The 19267-nt window shown below is 48.6% G+C and overlaps 1 protein-coding gene across 1 annotated transcript in view; it reads left to right on the top strand.

The window, feature by feature from the left end:
• The window catches only part of LOC140409418 (sodium channel protein type 8 subunit alpha-like), a 230578-nt gene that overhangs the window by 11432 nt on the left and 199879 nt on the right, over positions 1-19267 (top strand). The window contains exons 4-6 of the mRNA XM_072497858.1: positions 3016-3185; positions 4336-4591; positions 8827-8996. Of these exons, the coding sequence (XP_072353959.1) occupies positions 3016-3185; positions 4336-4591; positions 8827-8996 (596 nt within the window). The remainder of the gene's footprint in view (positions 1-3015; positions 3186-4335; positions 4592-8826; positions 8997-19267) is intronic.

Here is a 19267-nt window from a genome sequence, read left to right as displayed (position 1 = left end):
GAATGTTCTCATTCTACCGATAACTATATCAATTCCATTAGTATAGACTACAAATTACCCAAGCTTTAACTAAAACTTGATCCTAATAATTAAATTTTTTGATGTGTACAGTTCTAGAGGTGTTCCATGTGACACAGAGAGCTGGCCTTGTAAAGCATCCTCAAGTGAACACAATGCCAATCCTACACATATACATTCAATCAGGGTTAGTTAACAAGTTGCAGAAGCAATACTTGTTTAAAAAATATTTTTATTCTCCCAGACCTCTCCCCCCCCCCCCTCCCCCCCCCCCCCCCCCCCCCCACCCCAGTTCCTCGTGTAAACTCCTCCCCCAACCAGTCCAAAGATGTGCAGGTTAGGTGGATTGGCCATGATAAGTTGCCCTTAGTGTCCAAAATTGCCCTTAGTGTTGGGTGGGGTTACTGCGTTATGGTGATAGGGTGGATGTGTTAACCTTGGGTGGGGTGCTCTTTCCAAGAGCCGGTGCAGACTCGATGGGCCGAATGGCCTCCTTCTGCACTGTAAATTCTATGATCTATGATCATCTATGATAATTTTCACATTTTCTTCAGAATTTGCACCCCACCTACAAACAGTAAACGATAACGAATACATTGTCAATCCCCTTATCAACAACAGCGATCTCATACTCCCACCACTCCCCAAACAACGGCCCACCTGACAATATAAGCATCAAGTAAAACAAACCCTCCCAAAGTGGGAAAAAAAAACGAAAAAAGAAAAAGGAATCAGGAATCGCCTATGGTCACCATTGACATATACAGTCCAACCCCCAACTCCCCCCCCTAATATTCAATGCCATCCAATCCCCAAAAGAGTACCGTGAATGACACCCATGAATTGTAGACACCCATCCCCCTCCCAGACTCCTTCCCCCCACTTCCTCTTGTAAACTCCTCCCCCCAACCCCGGTTCCTTCCCCTAACTTTTCACCCCGGCTAGACTCACCGGAACCGGTTCTACCAGGCTCCGATGGCCGCAGCCCCTCCCCCACCTCATTCCCGTTGACTGGCCAGCTTAAACCGGCCAAAGTGGAGGCCCCTCCCCGGTCTCCTTTTCCCTTGCCAGGTCCCAGGAAAACCAAGAAATTCCCTTTAGCACACAACCCCCGCATACAGGAGCAATACTTGATGGAGCGCAGAGCATGATTACACAGGATTATATCGGATATATGGCACAAAACAGGAAATTCAGCCCAACCAGTCCAGTGTGTTCTTTTTATAAATTTAGAGTACCCAATGATTATTTTCCAATTAAGGGGCACTTTAGCATGGCCAATCCACCTACCCTGTACATCTTTGGGTTGTGAGGGTGAGAACCACGCTGACATGGGAAGAATGTGCAAACTCCACATAGACAGTGGCCCGGGGCCGGGATCGAACCCGGGTCCGGGATTGAACCCGGGTCCTCGGCGCATGAGGCAACAGTACTAACCACTGTGCCACCGCGCCGCCTACCCGTCCAATGCTTAAGCTTCACTCAAACCTCCTTAGTCCTTTCTCTTCTAGATCTATCATGGGTAACCCTCTACTCCCTTCTTTCTTTTAGACAGAGGTTCCCCTAAAATGCATTTCTATACTGTTCACTTCAAGCAATCCCTGTGGTAGGAAATTCTACATTCTAACCACTATTTGGGTGAGGAGGTTTCTTCTGAATTCCCTTACTTTGTGAGTGTTTTATATTGATGGCTTCTAGTTATGTTCTTCCCCTCAAGAGAAAACATTCTCTCTATATCCACTCTTCAAAACCTTTTATAGGAAGTGGAAAGGGAAAAAATTTAAATGAGTTAACATCTCCAGCAAAATAGAGGATGGATGAGTGTTACATGAATGTGCTTTATGTTTATCCATTTATTACCAAGACTTATTTTAAGTGATTTATAACAAAATAAAATATTGATATTTTCTATTTTGTATCATCTCTGGAAAACACACAGCTAGTTTGTAACAGAATGGGCATGATCTACCGACCGCATTGCGCCGGAAGGTGGCACGGCCGCTAGATTTGTCTTCTGGGTTCTACCATACTCACAGCGCCTTGCGAGATCAAAGCGATCTTGCGAGACGTCGCAATCTGAATCCTGCCCATGATGGGTGGCATCACTATTTTGCAATTCTGCAAATTAGAGCGAGACAGTTAGTCTCACTTTAATATGCAGCCCCCGATCTATCCGAGGGCTTGGGATCTAACCCCTTTTGCCTCGGGGACATCGTGCCAGCGACGTTCAATGCTGGTCTCCACAAACGGGGAAATGAAAAATTGAAAATCGCTTATTGGCACAAGTAGGCTTCAAATGAAGTTACTGTGAAAAGCCCCTAGTTGCCACATTCCGGCGCCTGTTCAGGGAGGCTGGTACGGGACCAGACGGAACAGCAATTGTGTAGGTGTCCAGAGGATTGGAGACCCCCAGATGCCAGCCTGGCACTGCCAAGGTACGCAGGTAGCACTGCCAGCTGACAGGGTGAATGCCAGGGTACCAGTCTGGCATTTTTCCCACGGCGGGGATCGGTCCCGGGGTGCCCTGCACGTGTCAGGTGAGACGTGGGCCCCCTCTGAGGACTCCCTTATAGGCAGGTTTGGGGGGGTTCTGGGGTTGCATCAGGGGAGGGGTGCATCGAGAGATCAAGACACGATTTTAAAATGTTCTGGCAAGCAGAACTCCTCAGTGTAGGAAACGGGACTAAATGCAGCCTCGGCGGAGAGTTCCCCGCTGAGGCCCCAAATTGAAATGGAGTCCTGATAGATAATGTGGTCTTTCTCGGCGCTGTGAGTGCCGGGAAACACCTTGACTAAACGATCTTGCCACGGGACTCTGTTCCAATTTGGTTAGATTGAGCCCAGTATGTTGAAGGCACAAAATTAAAGTAACAAATCTTTCTCACTCACGGAATGAGTATCCCACTATTCTGCACTCTGTGGTAATCATCTGCTTTGCTTTACATCATCCAATGTTTTTCATCTGATGTTATATTATACTATAGGAGGCATTTGAAGGCAACAGAATACCAAGATGGAATTTCAGAGGCTTTTACAATTCCTTTATAATGGTGTTTCGAATTTTGTGTGGGGAATGGATAGAACCATTGTATGACTGTATGCGCTGCTCAAAGATGTACTTTTGTCTCCCACTGTTCCTGCTAACATATATAGCTGGAAACTTTCTGGTAAGAATACATAAGGTGTACCTTCAGATTATGTTGAACCAATTGTTTCTTAGTATAATATTCTTAAGGCGTTAATATATCAAACGAAATAGGAAAACATGCTAAATTATCTTTTCAATATATTAAACCAACTGCAGCAACTGTAAATCAGATATTTAAAAGTGTTAATTTATGGTATGGTACTGTGTAGGATGTGGCATGAATGACATTCATACCATTTTTCAGTATACATTAATCTAACCTGTAGTCAGCAGTGATTTTATTCAAAATGTATATTTTGCTTTACATAGGTTTTAAATAAGGAATGCGTATTATAATCTATTCTGATCTTGTCTGAGGAAATTTTGCAACCAACATAGCAGCTGTACTTTGTTGTGGCTCTGGAATTGCGGAGAGTTTATCCACTGCGACAACTTGTATTTATTTAGAGTCTTTAATGAAAGAAAATGTCCCAAGGTGCTCACGGAATTGTTATAAAGCAATATCTGACCTCAATTTACATAAGTAGATAGTAGAACAGAAGGCCAAAAGCATTGCCAAAGAGGTAGTTACTAAGGAGTATCTTAAAGGAAGAAAGAGAGATAGAGAGATTTAGGGCAGGAATTCCAGAGTTTAGGGCCTGTGCACCTGAAGGCACAGCACCCACTGACAGAGCAATTAAAATCAGGAATGCGCAAGATGCCAGAATTAGACCAGTGCAGATATCTAGGAGGATTGTGAGGCTGGAAGGATTACTGATAGGGAGAAATTAAGGATTTGAAAACAAGAATGAGATTTTTCAAATTAAGGTGTTGCGTGACCAGTCAGCGAGCATATAAATGATAACATTCTATTGGCTTCAGGAGGTGCACAGATGTGACTTTGGATAAATTGGGTCCATCCATTGGGCGATCCAGCTGAGGTTGAACACAATATTTAGGATATTGTCATTAATCTGTTTATTTTCTATAACTATGTGTGTGTGGGAGAGGCGGGGGGGCCGGGGGGGGCGTAGTGAAGCAGGGACAAAGAGTGGATGAAATCAAAACCATCTTTTTAGCAGTTGTTCTTTTAAAACTGTCTCTTGCCTGAATCATGATTAAGGTGCAATCAGAAATTTTATTTTTGTCATCATATCTACTAATAATAATTCTTCAAAACTGCTCTGCAGGTGTTAAACTTGTTCCTGGCCCTTCTTCTAAATTTCTTTTCTGGGGATACACTAACTGCAAATGCAAAGGAAGAAAAGAAAGTTCCATATAAAGATTATATCAAGAACCTTCTAGCTTTGTTGAAATGTCGAAAACCAAACAGATCCTCTTCGTGTAAAATACAGCCAGATGAGCAAACAGATATCTCAGAAGCAGACAATGCTCATCCTTCTAATGAAGTTCCTTTGTCAGACTGCAATACCGGACAACAGATGAGTAAGTGGCTGAAGGCTTTCTATATCAGCATTAAACCCCTTTAATCAAATTCTTTGGTGTAGCAGAAGTATTGCAAATATATTTTTAATCATCATACAATTGGTTAGAAATTGCTTTTGGTGATATTAGTGGACAAGGTTCTGATTTGTATACATTCCTATTTCACTAATTCAACACAAATATTTACCAATACTAAAAGTTGAAATAGCTGAGGAATGTCTTAGAACTGTAGCCAATATATTCAACCATAATGATTTTTGATCTAAAGGTTTTATCTAATATGTACACATTTTGGGCAAAATTCTCCCGAAACGGCACGATGTCCGCCGACTGACGCCCAAAACGGCGCCAATCAGACGGATATCGCGCCGCCCCAAAGGTGCGGAATGCTCCACATCTTTGGGGGCCGAGCCCCAACATCGAGGGGCTAGGCTGGCGCCAGAGGAATTTCCGCCCCGCCAGCTGGCGGAAACGGCCTTTGTTGCCCCGCCAGCTGCCGCGGAAATGACATCCCCGGGCAGCGCATACGCGGGAGCGTCAGCGGCCGCTGACAGTTTCCCATGCATGCGCAGTGGAGGGAGTCTCTTCCGCCTCCGCCATGATGGAGACCGTGGCGGAGGCGGAAGGGAAAGAGTGCCCCCATGGCACAGGCCCGCCCGCGGATCGGTGGGCCCCGATCGCGGGCCAGGCCACCGTGGGGGCACCCCCCGGGGCCAGATCGCCCCGCGCCCCCCCCAGGACCCCGGAGCCCGCCCACGCCGCCTTGTCCCGCCGTTCAAAAGGTGGTTTAATCCACGCCGGCGGGACAGGCAATTTATCGGCGGGACTTCGGCCCATCTGGGCCGGAGAATCGAGCGGGGGGGTCCGTCAACCGGCGCGGCGCGATTTCCGCCCCCGCCGAATCTCCGGTGCCAGAGACTTCGGCAACCGGCGGGGGCGGGATTCACGGCAGCCCCCGGCGATTCTCCGACCCGGCGGGGGGTCAGAGAATGACACCCTTTGTATTTTTCCAAATATATTCTTTTATATTCTGAGTAGGAATTGAGGACTATATCATGGTGATAGAGGAAAAAAATTTAAAATTTGCAATTCATGAAAGCATAGAATGACAGAGCACAAAAGTAGGCCATTCAGCCCTTCATGCTTATGCTGGCTCTTTGACAGAATTATTCAATTCGTCCCAAATCCTGCTCTCTCTCCCCTTATCCCTGTATTTTTTCCCTTCAGGGATTAATACAATTCCCTATTGAAAGTTATGACACAATCTGCTTTCACCACACTTTCATTGAAGATTACAGCAACTCACTGTGTAAAAAAGAATGTTCCCATATATTGCCAATGGTTGTTTTGTCAATCACCTTCATTTGTATTCTCTGGTTGCAATCCTGTCTGGTTCCGAAAATGCACATCCTTTCTCCATTATGGTGTTGCCCTGTATAATCTTAAACTGGCTGTTTTAACTCCAAGAGTGCAAACCTACACATATCAAAGACAGCATCTGCAATTTTCCGTTTAATGTTAAAGTTTGAAATTAATATTAGCATTTAGAATATCCATAAAAATAATGTCAAAAATACATTACCAAAGTTACCTGTAAAGACACACTATTACCAGTCAAAACATTATGACTTGTGAAGGACGGTTAGAAATTAACGATTTCCTATAACATATATGAATTTTTCAATGTAAAGTCTCATTGCAATTCAGCCTTGGGGCTGCAAATGTGTTTTTTGAACAAAGTGCCATTAGTACGTAAATACCATTATTATAATTACATTATAACTCCATTCTGACTGGTTAGTTATGAATTAATGGTAGTAACTAGATGGTTTTCTGATGACTGGATTGAATACTGGGAACAATTAATGAAGCTGTGCTTAGAAATAAAACCAACAATTTGACATAGAAATTACACCACCATGCATGAGGTCAATTGTTAAAAATTGATATGAAAATCGCTTATTGTCAAAAGTAGGCTTCAAATGAAGTTACTGTGAAAAGCCCCTAGTCGCCACATTCCGGCGCCTGTTCGGGGAGGCTGGTATGGGAATTGAACCGTGCTGCTGGCCTGCCTTGGTCTGCTTTAAGAGCCAGCTCTTTAGCCCCGTGCTAAACCAGCCTCATATCAAACATATTAACTGGAATAATGTAACAAAGTGTGAATATTTGTATGTGCTTCTAACATGAAATTATTTTCAAGGAATTTTCGAACACATAGGCCACCATCTTAAACCGGCTTCTGCCACCTTACTGGCCCCTTACAATGGGAAGGACATGGTTGGTCTTTAAAATATTGGAATCAAACCAGCTAAGGCCAATCTATCGCATTCCCAGGTAACCCAGAATTGCATGAGGCCCCCATTGAAAGCTGGCAAGGAATGACTAAACATATAAAAGTCACTCCATGATGACACATTTTAACCTCAACATGGGGACTCCCACATTGTAAACTGCACAACTCCATTCCCAGGGGCCCTGGGTATGTTTTAGAACCTTGCTTGATTTTAAGTTCTATTTGAGCCATGAGGGACAAGAGTACACTCCCTTAGTCAGCCTGTATCATTCTTGCCTCCACAACCTCATTATCCCTTTCTCTCCCTGACTGCTCCAAGCTCAGATTGCAGCTCTGCCTTCCATCGCCCATCCTGATCACGGTCTTAATCCTCTTGCCCCACCTCCTGCCAGCTCGGCAGTCAATCTTGTGATATTATCATAACTATCAGCATTTCAAGGGTTAATGTAGTGTTGAGATTAGCCGCTAGAGAGAGCTACAGATACAACTATATAAGGCTAGACCATAGGGGAGGAGTGTATGCAGGAGATAGCTAGTGAAGGTCATAAGAGCAGATAGTGTGAGTAAGGTGAGATTATAGTTTATACCAGTAGTGAGAATAGCAGTAAATAAGTGTAGTTAAAAGCTATTGATCAGTTGTGCATTATGTATTATTGAGTGAATAAAATCATAGACTTGTTTCACTCAAAAGCTATTCTGTGGTCTTTGTGAACACGATGCCAACCATTCTGAAATAAGCAACACAAACAACACTGCAAATCTGGCCAGTGGATGTCTGCACAGAATTATTTAAATGAAGCTGTGCTGTTGAGATCAACGGGGCTTCTACTCTCATAACCTTGGGCGGGATTCTCCGACACCCCGCCGGGTCGGAGAATCGCCGGGGGGGGGGGGGGCGGCGTGAATCCCGCCCCCGCCGGCCGCAGAATTCTCCAGCACCGGGGGGGGGGGGGGGGGGGGGCGCCGTGGCGGTCGGCAGGCCCCCCCCCCGGCAATTCTCCGGCCCGCGATGGGCCGAAGTCCCGCTGCTGTCATGCCAGTCCCGCCGGCGTGAATCAAACCACCTACCTTACCGGCGGGACTAGCGGCGCGGGCGGCCTCCGGGGTCCTTGGGCAATCTGGCGACGGGGGGTGCCCCCACGGTGGCCTGGCCCGCGATCAGGGCCCACCAATCCGCAGGTGGGCCAGTGCCATGGGGGCACTCTTTTCCTTCGCCTCAGCCATAGCCTCCGCGATGGCCGATGCGGAAGTGACACCCCCCCTGCGCATGCGCAGACTTCCGTCAACCAGCGGAGTCCCTTTGGCCCAGAATGGCGTGGCGCCAAAGGCCTTTGCCGTCGGCCGTCGGCGCGCCATCCACTCCGGCGCGGGCCTAGCCCCTCAAGGTGAGGGCTTGGCCCCTAAAGGTGCGGAGAAATCCGCACCTTTGGGGCGGCCCGATGCCGGAGTGGTTCCCGCCACTCCATCCCGCCAGGAACCCCTCATCCCGTCGGATAGGGGAGAATCCCGGCCTTGTCTTGTTCTTTACCCACCTGTGAACTTCCACACACCTTTCCAACTCCCGCACTCCCACCTCTCCCCTCCCTCCCCCATTAATATGAAGACTCTAATTTCCTTTACTTTGTCAATAATTCATCCCTCTTAAATCAGTTTACAGTACAGCAAATCTGAATCTATTTTTAATGAAATGGAACAAAAGGCTTCACTCAGCATTCAGTTTGCCAGCTGTCTATGGGCCTGTTCCTTTGTTGGTATTGGTGCCCTACAAATAATAATGCAATAATGCTAGTTTAAAGTGAAAGAGTTTGCCACTGATAAAATATTCACTGAGTGGAAATTATTAAGGCAGTTGATTTTTTAAATTTGACAAATTTCAAATCTGATAACACTTCATAGCAAGCACTCTATATTTCTGTCTGAAGCTATCAACTCTTTCTTGCAGATGTGCAAAATGAAATAAAATCAAGCACTGTTGAGCCAGCAGCATTTCCTACATTCTCCCGTAGTGGTTCACTCCCTCCAGTAGGTGAAAATGAAGTGCCTACGGTCAGCGCAATGTGTGATCCGGCTACTGGTGGACGGAAGTATGAAAATGGATCAGCTGTCTTGATGGTAACACATAAATGCAACTCTACATATTATTTGGAATTAGTATCTAGTCTTATAGTCACCCGAAATTCCACTGTGGCTGCTGCTGCAGTGGCAGAGCAGAATTAGTGTGACTTTTGCGATAAGCCATAGTCTTCACCTCAAATTGCGAGGGTGGTGTCAATTTCATGGTCAAAGGGCATTTCACCATTTCCTAAGCCAATCCATATTTATAAGCGATCAATTATTAATGGGTTGTATAACGAAGATTTATCTATGAACTTGGTCAACTAAAGCATATTGCTTATTCCACTTCTCTATTTAAACATTGCTGTTCCACGAAGTATCTATTTTCTATTCATTCGCGGGATGTGAACCACACTGGGATTTATTGCACACCCCTAGTTTTCCTGAGAAAAAGTTGTGGTGAACATTTTTCTTGAACTATTGCACTCTTTGTAGTGATTTGATACAGTTAAGCTGGATCACCTCAGAGAGTAGTTAAGAATCAACCACATTTGTGTGGGACTGGAGTCGCATACAACGCAAGTCGGGTAAGGATGGCAACTTTACTTCTCTAAACTGAATTTTAATTCTTTGACTACTGTGATGGAATTCTGCTCATGTTCTCTGGAACACGAGTCCAAGTCTCTGGATTATTTAATCCAGTAACATAATCATTATTCTACCAAATCCCTTCTTCATATTGCTTTATGAAGTATATTATACTTTTTGATGTAAAATAAAGCACATTTGTTGGTCACAAGAAAGGCTTTATGACTGCATTTCATATGGACAAGAAGCAAATTTAGTTCACAACAGTGAAGAACTTAGTGCAATTTTTTAGATTTGCCCAATGAGTGCACAGCCAATGCACAATGCTGGTTTTGCACTCAGTTGCCTCACTGCAAAGCAAATTCAACGCACATTATTAGGAGTCAGACTGAACACAGTGGGACACAGACTTCTAATTTATGCTGCAGGCATACCCAATATTACATCACAAGATTTATAATTATCGGCAGTACTGATTTAGAAATTACAGACGAGGGTGGATTGCTGAAGGCATAATGATTATTTTCTGGAGGAAGTGTCCAATTGATATGTTGTAAAAGGATGTTCAAAAATGGAAGGGAGCAAAGAGGAGAGACAGAGATAGGATTTGGAGATGTTTGCTGTACTGCAGCATAGGTTAAATTGGGGATAGGAATTCAGGGCAGGGCAGCATTGCTAAGAAAAAAGGAATTGGCAGCTGTAAACCAGATTTCAGTTCGGTCCAGGATGGCGTACATTCCTTGAAGATGAAATCATGGATGATGGAGCCTTTGTTTGCAAGGATTGTTTTATAAGGAAGAGTAAGAGGGGAGCAGTATACTTATTTGGGGTGATCCTTCCCAGTGAGCATGTGCCAACTAGCTTCCTCTACACTGTGCAACAAGTTTACCAAAGTTGCTACTCTTTTTAAATGCTGTGATATCACTTGCTTCACAGTAAGGAACAACAAACACGTTTTAATTGCCAGAAGTTACAAAGTCTGCAGTAACATTACCAAGCAACAATGAATGATATATATTCTAATATTATTTGGTCTGTACATGATCAGATCTCAAGTTTCAGCAGAAATACAGTAAAAGCAAAATATAATGGAGGCTGGAAATTGGAAATAAATCAGAAAATATTTGTCAAGTCAGGTTGCATCTGTGGAGAAAGAAACAATTGTTAATGACCCCAATATTTACAGGGGTGGAATTTCCAAGCTGTGTAGGAGGATTTATGGCCTCCAAGCTTACTTTTTTTAAAAACAGGTCTGCAAAGAAGCCAGCCTGTTTGGCAGGCCGAGCTCCCTGTCTGGCAGGGAATCCTCCAAAAGAGACACTGCAGCCCAAGAAGATGTAGTTTTCTGCTTCTCAGGATAGACATCATTCGAGTTTGCGGAGGGGGGGGAAGTCAAAGTTTTTTAGGAGGGTAAATCATGATCAAGATAAGGGTCAATACTAAGAGGACAAGGGTCACTGAGTGAAGACAAGATTCACTGTGGATCGGACAGGGGTCACTGCGGGAGACACTGCAGGCAGGTAACGGGTGAGTTCCAGTCGATTGAGGGTGAGCTTGGGGATGGAAGGGTGATCTCAGTGGGGATGGAAAGTAGATCAGGCCGGTTGCTCGATCTTGGCAACCGTGGAAGAGGCAAATCAACCCGTGCCAAGTTTTTGTTATAGACCAGGGAATTTCTGGATGACAGACCTCTTCCCAGGTCCTGACATCAAATGAGTTTCTGGAGGGAGCATGAATCTCACCCAACCTGTGTTCCTGGAGGCTCGGACAGCGGAGAAGAAATACAATGGAAGGATGGAATTGGCTACAGAGGCACATCTGGCAGAAGGCCATTAAGGGGCCCAGCTGGACCGGATGCTGAGGATGGTTAGGCAGGAGAAAACCAAGGGCAGACAAAGATCATTGCCATGTCCACAAGTCTGCAGGTCTCACCTCATCATTCTCCAGAGGTCGGAGAGACATTGGCGACCCCAGGACTCAAAAGGGAAGCCATTACCTATGGCTTTGAACGTGATTGTGCAATTAAACCTTTTCAGCATTTCCTTCCTGGACTTAACAGGGGACATGGGCAGCATCTCATAGGCAACCACACATCACTGCATCAAAAGATGATGAATCAAAGAGATGGGAATGGATCCAGCGAGTCAGGTGGAAAGATTGTGGGATTCCCACAACAGCAGGGGGTTATTGAGTATGCGCACGTAGCAATCAGGGGCTGGATCCTTCGCCCCGCCGCGCCACATTTCTGTTTCACCCTGCCGGTGGGATGCTCCATTATGCCGGCTGGTTTCCCATTGTGGGGCAGCCCATGCCATCGGGAAACCCCCGGGCTGCCGGCAAAAAGGAGCAACCCGCCGGCGGAGAATCCAGCCCCACATATGCACACATACCTGGAGAGGTTATCTGTTTAAAACCTGGCAGATGGCAGCCATGAAGCACCCTTGAGATCCAGCTGAGAAATGCTACAATGAATCTCATGGATCAATAACAGCCACTGTTGAGCAGACCATTAACTTGTTAAAAACGAGGTAGAAATCTACAATAGACGCCTCAGAGAATCTCCAGGATTATAGTCATCTGCTGTGCATTACACAACTTTTCACTGCAGAGGGGCAACGCTTTGCCAACAACACACCTGGAGGAGCCCCACTACACATCCGATGAGGAGGAAGGATTAGAGGAGGCAGGTTAGTAGGTTGAGTCTCCTGCACCAGATGAGAGGGAAATGGAAAGTCACACAAGGGAGGCCTTTGAGACCCTCATTCACATCAGATTCAGACAGACACATTTGACAAGCCCTAAGCTCTAGACCTTACACCCAGGAGCCGTGCATTTCTACCCAAAAGCACGTCACCAGTGTCTGCCGACAGGCTGCTCTGTGAGTATCAAGGAAAGGTCACTATGCCACCTTCATCCATGCAGGCTTGTTACTTATTCTACAGGCACTTATACTGCTAACTAGGTCATAGTAATAAGACCAGTCAACACATATGAATGAAGTAAACATGACTATTTAATCAAAAATTAACATATGCCATCACAAAAAGTCTGAACACATGTCACCCTAGTATGCCTACCTGCTCTTTCTCTTACCGTTTTAATCACTACAATGTGATGCAACCCCAACATCTGCATCTCAATGGAGTCAAGCTGCTGAGTTCAAAACCCCAGTGCCTCAGATGACCTTGGCAGCCATCCCCTGGTTTCCCCAGGAATGGAGGGTCCTGGTTTGCTGAGGGGCTCATACAGCAGTGCAGGTACATCGCCTGTGGCCATGGCTACTGGAGGTGCTGGGGGTCACTGGCAGAGGGGCTGAGGAACGGTTACCTGCCCTCGTAGCAACCGGAGAGAAACGTCCATGAAAGATAGCTGGTGCGATTCCTTCGTCTCAGCCTGCAATGGCATCGCCCCAACTACCTGAGGAGGAGGGGCACCTAGAGGGAGGTCTAGGCACCTCATCCCCACTCTTGCCTGACCAATGCTGTTAGAGCCCAGAGTCAGCATGATGGCTTGCATGTCTGAGTGCACATCCAACAGCTACTGGCTGGTCAGCTGAATCTGGCTCTCCATGATGGTTGCCAATGTCTCCCTGGGATAATCAAGCACATGCCCACCCAAACCATAGCAGCACTCTTGCCCTGAGATTTCATCATCTGTGTATGTCTACACAATGCTTCTGGTGGCTCAACCAGATGTTCCCCTAAATGTCAGTGCAACTCCAGAAAGTTCCATGTGGCCATGACCACAGATTTGTCATCTGTTCTAGTGGAGGTTGCAGGGAAAAGATGTGACAATGCATTGTTCATATGTTGATGCTCTCCTCCTCAGAGGTGGACTGCAGGGTCACAGATGATGTGTCTGCATGGGTTTCCTCCAGGTGCCTCGGTTTCCTCTCACAGCCCAAAGACATGCAGGTTAGATGGATTGGCCATGGTAAAATGTCCTGTTAATGTGTAGGTTAGGTGGAGTTACGGGGATAGGGTGGGGGAGTGGGCCTAGGTAGGGTCTCTCTCAGAGAGTTGGTGCAGACGTGATGGGCCAAATAGCCTCCTTCTGCACTGTAGGGATTCTACGATTCTATGGTTCTATGATGGAGCAGACTGTCCGTCCAGAATGTGAGCACAGAAAGAATGATTCACAAACCCTCTAACCACCCCTGTGTGACACACTTCTCCTTTCTGCCCAGCAGTGGTCAACACCAAGCTTAAGTCTCTTCTTTCTGCAGTGCTGTTTCACCATTCGCAATTGTCTGGCTGTTCTGCTGTCCAGCCAATGCTGCCACCTCCTCTCCTGTACTTGTAAGCATCCTAATAACGGACATTCTGCCTGCAGACAGAAAGAGAGAATGAGTGACCCCTTATCAGCATGGCCCAGTATCATGGGGCTTTCTGAGTAACCCACCCACATTTGCACTTTAACAACAATCATGAGCTATAACATCTAGTCCACATGTATCCAAGCCACATGGTGCATTTGACGCTGTGTCTTTTGCCAACCAACTTGCCCCTCGCTGGGATGGATTTCTTGTTGTCCCCATTCTCATGGTTCTATTACACTCATCCTGGCAGTGTTGAAGAGGTCATGGGCCTACTTTCTACATTGCACCCAGGTGTGACTGTGGGCCTCACAGCTGCTACCCTGCACTGAAATCTCCATCCAGGCCTCCTTGCTCAGGCGGCAGGGTCTCTTTGATGCATTGCTTGCGAAGAGCAGCTGCCCTCATTCCCAGCCAGCCTGAAGCAGAGCCTGCAAAGGGATGCAAATCGCTGAACCGTGACGGCACTCTTTCTGTGCTCAAACAAAAACAGAAAATACTGGACAGTTGTGATGAGCCACGTATGGCTGTTGTATATATTATTGTATTTACTCACTGTTACTGTTGTTGTGTTGATGTTGTTGTTGGCTCCGCCTGTGGCTCCGCCCCTCTGAGAAGGTATATAACCCATCGATCCGGGACAGCCTCTCAGTGCGGGAGAAGCTACTGGTGGGCACATTCTAGTTGATTAAAACCACAGTTCTTGTTAACTTCCGTTTCGACTGGATTGATTGGTATCAATTTAATCAGCTAGAATCTTTTTAACATGGAAGCAGTTTTAAAACCAGAACGCCTCGATCTTGATCCGCAGCCGCCGGAGGCTATGGCAATATTTGAGCATTGGCTCAATTGCTTTGAGTCCTACCTCAGCTCCTTCGCCGCCGAGGTCTCCCCGGGAATTAAACAGCGTCTCCAAAACGCCTGGGTGAGCCACAGGATTTTCCAGCTCATCAGAGACGCGGCCTCATACACAGAGGCAGTGGAGCTGCTCAAACGACAGTTTGTGAAGCCGGTGAATGAGGTACTCGCTCAACACCTCCTGACCAAGCGGCGTCAGCGCCAGGGTGAGTCACTGGCTGAATACCTACGTGAACTGAGAGTACGCGTCCGCAGTTGTAACTGCAGGACTGTCACAGCGGTCGAGCACGCGGAGCTGATGGTCCGGGACACCTATGTGGCAGGTGTCCGGTCCAGCTACATCCGGCAGCGGCTTCTAGAAAAGGGGGCCCTCGACCTCGAGGAGACTGTGAAGCTGGCTACCTCGCTGGAAGTGGCCTTCCAGAGCCTGGATGCCTTCCCATCCAACCACGTGGCATCCTCGGGAACGTCGGAGGCGCAGCCATCACCCGACCCAGGCGTGCCTCATTCCTGCGCCACTCGGCAGCCGTCCAGCTCCAGAGGACCATGCTGTTACTTCTGCGGTCAGGGCCAGCACCCCAGGCAGCGTTGTCTGGCTCGCAACTCCACGTGTAACGAGTATGGCAAGAAGGGGCACTACGCTAAAGTAGGCCTAGCTAAGCCTAAAAATCAAAATCAAAAACCAAAAGTCTGTCAAGCCCAGTCTGAGACTCACAGACCCCGCAGCGTGGCATTGTGCCTGCCCGGAGCGCCCTCTGCTGACGCGTCACTTGCCGTGTGCAATCCATGGGGGCAGCCATCTTGTCTGACGTCATCGACGTCGAACGCCGTGTGCAATCCATGGGGGCAGTCATTTTGACCGACTTCGTCGACGCTGCCAGTTTGCGACCAGAACGACACTCATCAACTCAGCTCCATTCAACTTGACCAGTCCTGGCCTTGCCATCTTCAAAGCTCGATGACGGCCATCAGCCTCAACGGGCAGGAGACGTCCTGCCTCTTCGACTCCGGGAGCACGGATAGCTTCATCCACCCGGACATGGTATGGAGCTGTTCCCCCCGGGTCCTCCGCATCTCACAAGTCATATCCCTAGCTTCTGGATCACACTCTGTGCCGATCCGGGGGTACTGCACCACCAACATGGCAATACAGGGCGTCGAATACGCCAATTTCAAACTCTACACCCTCCCCCATCTCTGCGCCCCTCTCCTACTGGGTTTAGACTTTCAGTGCAACCTCCGTAGTCTAACCCTGAAGTTCGAGGGACCCCTGCCCCCTCTCACCGTCTGTAGCCTCTCGACCCTGAAGGTCGCCCCTTCCTCGCTCTTCGCGAACCTCATCCCAGATTGTAAGTCCGTCGCCATCCGGAGCAGACGGTACAGTGCTCATGACAAGGCCTTCGTCAGGTCAGAGGTCCAGCGACTCCTGAGGGAAGGGATCATTGAGGCCAGTAATAGCCCCTGGAGAGCACAAGTGGTGGTCGTCAGGACCAGGGAGAAACACCGGATGGTCATCGACTACAGTCAGACGATCATCCGGTACATGCAGCTCGATGCGCACCCACTTCCGTGCATATCTGACATGGTCAATCAGATTGCGCAGTGTCGAGTCTTCTCTACGGTGGACTTGAAGTCCGTGTACCACCAGTGCCCTATCCGGCGGGAGGACCGCCAGTACACTGCCTTTGAGGCAGATGGCCGTCTCTTACATTTCCTCAGGGTCCCCTTCGGCGTCACCCCCTGGGTTTCGGTCTTCCAACGAACGATGGACCGAATGGTCGACCAGTATGGGCTGCGGGCCACATTCCCGTACTTGGATAATGTTACCATCTGCGGCCATGACCTGCATGCCCACGACGCCAACCTTCAAAAATTCCTCCGCACCGCCCGACTCCTTAATTTGACATGTAATAAAGAGAAATGCGTTTTCCGCAGAACCCAGCTAGCCATCCTCGGCTATGTCGTGGAAAACGGAGTCCTAGGGCCTGACCCCGAATGCATGCGCCCCTCCTGCAACTCTCCCTCCCCCACTGCCCCAAGGCCCTGAAAAGGTGCTTGGGGTTCTTCTCCTACTGTGCAAAGTGGGTCCCCAACTATGTGGACAAAGCCCGCCCACTCATTAAGTTCACCACTTTTCCCCTGACGGCTGAGGCCCGCCTGGCCTTCAACCGCATCAGATCCGAAATTGCCAAGGCCACGATGCATGCCGTGGACGAATCCATCCCGTTCCAGGTGGAAAACGATGCGTCTGACTTTGCCCTGGCAGCCACTCTTAACCAGGCAGGGAGGCCTGCTGCCTTTTTTTCCCGTACCCTCCATGCCTCCGAAATTCGATACTCCTCTGTTGAAAAGGAGGCGCAAGCCATTGTGGAAGCTGTGGAGGCATTACCTGGCCAGCAGGAGATGTATTCTCCTCACAGACCAACGGTCGGTTGCCTTCATGTTCAACAACATGCAGTGGGGCAAAATTAAGAACGACAAGATTTTGCGGTGGAGGATCGAGCTCTCCACCTCTAACTACGATATCTTGTATCGTCCTGGCAAGCTCAATGAGACCCCAGGTGCCATGTCCCGTGGCACCTGCGCCAACGCGCAGGCTGACCGGTTATGAGCTATCCACAACGACCTCTGTCACCCGGGGGTCACCCGGCTCCTCCACTTTGTCAAGGCCCGCAACATGCCCTACTCCACAGAGGAGGTCAGGGCCATAACCAGGGACTGCCAAGCCTGTGCGGAGTGCAAGCCGCACTTCTATCAGCCAGACAAGGCCCACCTGGTGAAGGCCTCCCGCCCTTTTGAATGCCTCAGTATGGGTTTCAAAAGGCCACACCCCTCCACTGATCGTAACGTGTACTTCCTCAACGTTGTTGATGATTACTCACATTTTCCTTTTGCCTTCCCATGCCCTGACATGACCTCTGCCACAGTCATCAAGGCCCTGCGCAGCATCTTCACTCTGTTCGGTTTCACCACTTACATTCACAGCGATCGGGGATCCTCATTCATGAGCGATGAGCTGCGTCAGTACCTGCTCAGTAAGGGCATCACCTCGAGCAGGACTACCAGCTACAACCCCCGGGGAAACGGGCAGGTGGAGAGGGAGAATGCTACTGTCTGGAAGGCCGTCCTTCTGGCCCTACGGTCTAGAAGTCTCCCAGTCGCCCGCTGGCAGGAGGTCCTCCCTGACCCGCTCCACTCCATCCGGTCACTGTTGTGTACTGCCACTAACGGGACCCCTCACAACCGTCTATTTGTCTTTCCCAGGGCGTCGATCTCCATGGTCTCGCTTCCTACCTGGCTCACGACTCCTGGGCCGGCACTCCTCCGGAAGCACGTGAGGAGCTATAAGGCCGACCCCTTGGTTGAGAGGGTTCACCTCCTCCATGCGAACCCTCAGTACGCATACGTGACACACCGCGACGGGCGGCAGGACACAGTCTCCCTCAGGGACCTGGCCCCCGCGGATACCCCTGCACCCACCATCACCTCACCGCTTCCTTCTACCTCCCCATCTACCCCATCGACTGGTACCCCTGCGCCCACCATCACCTCACCGCTTCCTTCTACCTCCCCATCTACCCCATCAACTGGTACCCCTGCGCCCACCATCACCTCACCGCTTCCTTCTACCTCCCCATCTACCCCATCAACTGGTACCCCTGCGCCCACCATCACCTCACCGCTTCCTTCTGCCTCCCACCTACCCCATAAACTGGTACCCCTGCACCCACCATCACCTCACCGCTTCCTTCCACCTCCCCATCTACCCCATCAACTCATCTGGGGTCCATTAGCACCGCCCCTTCGCCATCACGCTGTCCGGGACCCTGTTGTGAGGACGACGTGCTCCCGGAGTTGAAGGTCTCGACGCCAGCGCCTACACTGCGACGTTCACAGTGGACAATACCCCCTCCTGTGAGACTGAACCGGTGAGTCCACTTCACCCCCGCCGGACTTTTTTTTAACAGGGGGTGAATGTGGTGAGCCACGTATGGCTGTTGTATATATTATTGTATTTACTCACTGTTATTGTTGTTATGTTGATGTTGTTGTTGGCTCTGCCTGTGGCTCCGCCCCTCTGAGAAGGTATATAACCCATCGATCCGGGACAGCCTCTCAGTGCGGGAGAAGCTACTGGTGGGCACATTCTAGCTGATTAAAACCACAGTTCTTGTTAACTACCGTTTCGACTGGATCGATTGGTATCCACAATCTCAGTAGGTCTGGCAGCATCTGTGGAGAGAGAATGGAGCTAACTGTTGGGAGTCTGGATGAGTCTTTGAGAGGAAAATGGCTCTTTGTGTGCTCTGAGCCACGTGTCAGGTGGCCTCTCCCCTCTTGAGGCCGATCACAGATCAGGACTGTGGTGAATGTATTATACCAATAATCCACCATTGTATTTGTATCTGTGCTGTTGCCCTTATATTTGTATCTGTGCTATGCTGTTCCCCTTGTGGGCTCCTCCTATGTGCCATTGTATGGCATTATCCATAGGGGAACATGTTGGGGCCTGTATGGGCTCCGCCCATGGCTCCTCCCCATGAAGGGAGGTATAAAGAGCAGTCAA

This window comes from Scyliorhinus torazame, chromosome 3 (assembly GCF_047496885.1).
Source record: "Scyliorhinus torazame isolate Kashiwa2021f chromosome 3, sScyTor2.1, whole genome shotgun sequence".
NCBI classification, from domain to species: domain Eukaryota; kingdom Metazoa; phylum Chordata; class Chondrichthyes; order Carcharhiniformes; family Scyliorhinidae; genus Scyliorhinus; species Scyliorhinus torazame.
This window is presented reverse-complemented; position numbering and strand designations above follow the sequence as displayed.